Raw genomic sequence first — 5,660 nt, forward strand, 5'->3', positions numbered from 1 at the left:
CCTTCATCTCTTCCGCAATCGCACTGCACAAATGTCTGCCGAAAGGACCAATCAGGGACAAGAAAGAATTTTCCCCCATCCAATCAACAGCCTCTCCTGCCCCGACTCTCGTTGCAGCGCGCGTGGCGCTTGTGGGCGTAGTACGTTTTATCTTCCAACCAATGGTGGCCGCCGTTACCCCATGAGGGGGCGTGAACGAGACTCCGGGAAGCGGCTGAATCCTGTGGGCGGGGCTTTCTTTTCCTTACAGCCAATCAGAGCGGTAGTTCCCGCAGGAAGAGCGGGAGCGTCAGTCAGAGCGCGCGGGGGAAAGCCGGGACGATTCGAAAGCGCCGCGCGTGTGGGCGGGACTTGTTTCGCCTCCCGACCAATGGCAGCCGCCGTTACCTCAGACGCGCCCTTTGAGTGAAAGGGCGCGGGCTCGCGGGGAATCTCTGAGGGGGGAAGCCGCGGCCTTCGTTTCCCCTCAGCTCGGTGGACGTGGCGGCGAAGAAGACGACGGGGAAAGCCTCGCTCTGTGGGCGCGCGGGCGGCGATGGAGCCCGCCGAAGTCGAGTTTTTGGCCGAGCAGGAGCTGGTCACCGTCATCCCCAACTTCAGCCTGGACCGCATTTACCTCATCGGGGTGGGTGGGCGAAGGGCCGGCGGGACAGGCGGAGGGGAGACGCGTCCTGAGGCGGCGAAAGCGGGTGAAGAACTGGCGTGGGCACGGTTGCCAACTCCAGCTTGGGAAAGGCCTGGGGAAGGGGCTCGGCAGGGTCCGAACATTACTCTCATTATTCTTCTGAACATTATTCTCTCCAACAGGCTGAACTAAGATCAGAATTGTGACCACCGCCGCTATATGTTATGTGATATGTTATATGTAACTTTTAATTCGGGTTTTTATGGGGATTTTATTGTGTTTTAACTATTTATGTTGTAAACCGCCCTGAGACCTATTGGGAGAAGGGCGGTCTAAAAATTAAATAATAATAATAATAATCCCGCAGAGCCCCCCCCCCCTCCTCCAAAGCAGCCTTTTTCACGGGGGAAACTGACCCCTGCAGCCCGGAGATGGGTTGTGAAAGCGGGAGGTCTCCAGGCTCCACCTGGAGGCTTGGCAACCCTGGTCTTGGTGTCCTCCTCTGCATTCCTTAGGTTGAGGGGAGAAGAAGTCCAGGGTTGCTTTTCTCCAGCCTCGGATTGCATATTCGACCTCTGTGGTGTGTTTCTATCCAGGCATCCTCCTCCCCTGGACTTCTCTGCCTTCTGTTTGGCTCCTGTGATTTTTCTTCAGGTCTCTAAAAAGCCTTTACCTGGAACAAGGAGACCGAGCCTTGTTGCTTGGTTCAGCAGCAACAACAAAGCCTTTATTGGCGTAACAAAAGGAAAGAATAAACAAAAAATAAAATTCGGTATTCTTTTCTTTTGTCACGCCAATAAAGGCATTGCTTGGTTCTGTGAAGTCCTTCTGACATTGAGAGGGAGCTGGGTGGGATGCATTTCCTGCATAAAACCCGTGCTCAGCATCACTAGTTAAGTTTCTCAAAAGTTTTAAACAGTGGGGCCAGCTCATAAGGAACCTTTTTTTCATTTTCATTTATGCTGCACTTAAGAAGGCTAAATGCAGTTGCTGATGGCTTTTCCCTTCTCTCCTCATCTGGGCCTCCACATTTGATCAGTTGACTGCCTTGCATGTCCACTGTGTTTATTATGCAGAGGGAAACTCAGATTTGTCATTCTACAGCATCTTCCAGCTGTTCTTCCTTCTTCCTCCTAGCCTCTGCTTGCAAGGAAGTTCTGAAGTACTAGTGTCTGTTGCTCTCCCCCCACCCCCATCCTTGTGTTTACCAACAGCTGAGAAACCCACAGAGTAAATACAAAAGCACTTCTCAAAAATTCACTGAACTTCTAGAGGAAAAAAAGCTAGCTTAATTTTTTTAAAGTGGGGTTAACGGAAAAAATATCTGTGACTTTTCCATGCATGTTTCTTCACATTGTGAATCTATTTCTTAGGGTGACTTGGGTCCTTTTAATCCTGGCTTGCCTGTGCAAGTTCCTCTATGGCTGGCTATAAACCTAAAGCAGAGGCAGAAGTGTCGACTGATAGCTCCGGAATGGATGGATGCTGGTAAGAACTACTAGAACATAGTTTGAGTCTAGTGGCACCTTTAAAATCAACAAAGCAATCTTTGAGAAAGGACCTTTGGTTGTTGGTGCTGGGCTGTTGAAGGTATTACAATTGTCAGGTTATTTGAAGCCGTTATAGTAATCAGGAGATATTTTACTAATCAGATCTGACTTTTGTGGTCACTACCAAATTAGTCAACTGTTATTGGGAAATAATGGAATAAATGTTGAAAAATTAAAATGGATTATTGTAAATTAGGACTTCTACAAATCTGAGCAATTTTCTGAACAGTTCTCTCTGGCTTTTATTGTGGAATGCTAAGGCCAGTCTAGTTTTGGAAAAATAGAATAAAAACTGAATAAAACCAATAGACTGGCCAAAGGAATATCAATTTTTAAAAAGCAGTTGCCAAGTATGCAAATACTCAGAAATGTGTACACGTGCAAGCTCAGAATTGTACCTGTGACATACCTGCTACTCATAAGATTTGCCTTTTGCAGTACTAGCAATCCTGTAATCTTTTCACCTCCTGAAAGCCAACAATAGGAGGGATTATTGCAATTTTGTAGAAAACAGCTCCTCACTAGGGCTTCAAAGTGCTGGTTCCCATATGGTGCTCTTAGTCACATTTAATAAAATGCTAAATGACAAAACCTATTAATGGCTTTCCTTGATGAGGGAACTGCTTCAGAGTGCTGACTACTTTTGAGGTATTTTTATCCTTTAGGGTTAGTAGGTACAATTTTTGCTACCTTTTAAAAAATGTGCCTCTGATTTTTTTCTAGAAAAGCTGGAACAAATCCGGGACCAAGAACGAAAAGAAGACACTTTTACCCCCATGCCAAACCCTTACTACATGGAATTAACCAAGCTACTGCTAAACTAGTTAGTAGGTCTCTTATTGTCACAAATGCAGATTATAGTTACTCTTGTGACACTTAACAAATAATCATCTTATTTGGAAGCTATAACTCGTTATGGAAAGTTTTTTGCTGGATAGGTTCTTATGTCAGCAAAGGAAAATTTAGGGGCCTTATCATTGACTGTGTGGACTAATTACAAAATGCAGAAATTTCCACTAATTTGTTGTTGTTATGTGCGAAGTCGTGTCCGACCCATCGCGACCCCATGGACAATTCCACTAATTAGCTTGTGGTAATATGTGTTTTACTGATAACATTTAGCAATTTAAAATTATGTTGAGGAACAATTAAATAGTGTAAATATTACATAAGAATTCAATATGCTGATCCAGTAGCTATCTGGTAGAACGCACACATCTGTGCTACAGTTTGAGATTAAAAAGAATAGACCTCTGCTGTTTGTTTAGAATGGGACCGATGTAGTCATTGATTCTTTGTGATCTATTTTCTTTCTCCTTTAGTGCTGTGGACAATATTCCAAAAGCAGATGAAATCCGAACATTGGTTAAAGATACCTGGGATACTCGAATAGCAAAGCTCCGGTTGTCTGCAGATAGCTTTGTGAGGCAGCAGGAAGCCCATGCCAGGGTAAGAGAAATCTTTGGGTTTTGAAGTAGTATGTATTGATTTTGCCACATGTGCATATACTAGGAATTCCTGGAGAAGTGACATAATACACACTCAACCCCAAATACAGGAGGCACATTTAAATGTTTGAGTGCAAAGCTATGTACTCTGCCACTTTTGTGCATAAAGAAGTAGCTGCATATCTTCTCTGGAAATAAGACTGAATGTTTTCATAGTATGAAATATGTGAAATGGCTCTAAGGCTGCTATTTGGTTGCACCTCTACACAAGGTTGGATCTTGTGTTTGTGTCCATTTGGACTTTGGCCGCTATGTGGTTACTAGTATTGAGGATCTGAAATGTCCATTCCATTAAGAGAACTCCTGACTGGAATACAGCAAATGAACTGGGTACTTTATGGTATCTGGGGACCATGTGCTAAGGACTGAGGATACAAGATAAAATGAATGATATTAACCATCTATTCTGTAGTCATATACAACATCTAAATTTCTTTTGATCTCTTTAGATATATTCGCTTTAGGCTCTTACTATTCAGCTCTCTAGAAATTTGTAAGCTTGAAATTTGAAGGATGCTAGCATGTTCTGTTCTGAATGTTATCACACCTTTATGAACTTTGTCAATATTGTGTTGTAACTTCTATTCCTTTTCTCTTCTAAGCTGGATAACCTGACTCTGATGGAAATCAACGCCACTGGGGCTTTCCTTACCCAAGCTTTAGATCACATGTACAAGCTACGTACAAATCTCCAGCCGGGAGAGAGTGCCCAGTCCCAAGACTTTTGACAGATAAAATCCTCAGTGAAAAGGAGGCCAGGTATTTGAGCAGTTTCCGGAGTCTTAAGAGAACACTTCCTTAAAGCAATGCTGTAAAGCTTTTTTGAAATCTGGAATGGGCTGTTAGATAAGATTTCTCTGCAATTCCATCCTTGATGACCTGGACTTGTGAGGAAGTACAAGGCTGGTTTCATAGCTGGATCCCGACCGCTAGTGGTGCAGATGGGTGTCTTCTCAGCATTTGTGGAGTTTGTGTACCCTTGCTGCAACAAAATCCTCGACAAACAACTGGTGTTACCCATTTGGCTGTTATTCCAAGATGAATTTGATGCAACTCGTTGCTGCAGTCTTGCTTCCTTGCTATTCTATTTTACTATGAGTCTAAAAATAGATGAAGAAAACAAATCAGTTCCCTCTTCCAAGGATCCAGTGCCTCAGTATATTCAAACATTCTGAAACATCTGGGAGAGATGACAGAATGAGACTATTTTAAACACCTGGCTGCACAGCACCCCTGAAGGCCTGCCTGAGGAATGATATGCAACTGCGAACTCATCTCTTCAGCAGGGCATAGTGCTTCTACTGTGCTACCACTTGCTGGAGTCTATTTGTCAGCTGTCCTTAGAGATAAAGGACTTTCTGTGGTTTCCTTGACAGCAGTTGGTGAAATGCACAGCTGTATGTGGGATGAGTGAAAATGAACCTGTATTCTGTGGGAAATGGAGCCACAAAGAGAAGGTGCATCACTTTGTTTGCTTTGCATTCTGCTTTCAGTTCTCTTGTGGGAAATGTACTGCTGCTGTGCCAAAACAGCTTATCTCCACAGCCAGAATCTGTTTGTATTAATCACATAAGTATACACTGGCTGATGATGCTTAGGATATGAATCGTATAGTGACTACTGCTACCTGTGTGGCATACACACTCCATAAAAGGAAATGAAAAAGAAAGCAGGGCACCTTTCAAATGCCTCTGCAGAGGGAGAGACATTTTAGGCTATGACATTCTGACCTCTACTGGCTATCCAGGGAATAGGAATAGTTCTGTTTAAAAACAAATCTCAACACTAAATTAACTTGCTCTTCAAGGAACTGTGGGTCCTGGCTCATAAATGCATTTTTAATAAATTTCGTTAGCCTCTGAATTCCTCTTTCAAAGTATTTTGTTTACCTTTAATGACCTTTATCAAACATTGCTTGAGTGTTTGCAGATTTTCAATATAATTTCAGTTCATTACCTTTTAAAACTTTTTTTCTGA

General features: G+C 43.3%; 1 protein-coding gene across 2 annotated transcripts; it reads left to right on the forward strand.

The window, feature by feature from the left end:
- Positions 1 to 319: 319 nt before the first annotated feature.
- Positions 320 to 5,660, forward strand: GINS2 (GINS complex subunit 2). 2 transcript variants are annotated; one of them, XM_077309985.1, is made up of 5 exons: positions 320 to 550; positions 1,999 to 2,113; positions 2,899 to 2,998; positions 3,498 to 3,624; positions 4,286 to 5,660. In XM_077309985.1, the coding sequence occupies exons 1-5, from the start codon at positions 536 to 538 to the stop codon at positions 4,409 to 4,411; spliced, it is 483 nt and encodes a 160-aa protein (XP_077166100.1). In that variant the 5' UTR covers positions 320 to 535; the 3' UTR covers positions 4,412 to 5,660. The 2 variants fall into 2 exon arrangements, with proteins under 2 accessions (XP_077166100.1, XP_077166099.1); XM_077309984.1 differs by having other exon boundaries at positions 321 to 625.

The sequence above is a fragment of the Paroedura picta genome, chromosome 14, assembly GCF_049243985.1.
Source record: "Paroedura picta isolate Pp20150507F chromosome 14, Ppicta_v3.0, whole genome shotgun sequence".
Taxonomy (NCBI): Eukaryota; Metazoa; Chordata; class Lepidosauria; order Squamata; family Gekkonidae; genus Paroedura; species Paroedura picta.

Excerpts from the sequence above, each read along its gene's own strand:
- GINS2 (XM_077309984.1), top strand. The coding sequence starts at position 536 with ATGGAGCCCGCCGAAGTCGAGTTTTTGGCCGAGCAGGAGCTGGTCACC. Across the intron at positions 626-1,998 it reads ACCGCATTTACCTCATCGGG|GGTGACTTGGGTCCTTTTAA; the intron begins GTGGGTGGGCGA and ends TCTATTTCTTAG. Across the intron at positions 3,625-4,285 it reads AGCAGGAAGCCCATGCCAGG|CTGGATAACCTGACTCTGAT; the intron begins GTAAGAGAAATC and ends TTCTCTTCTAAG.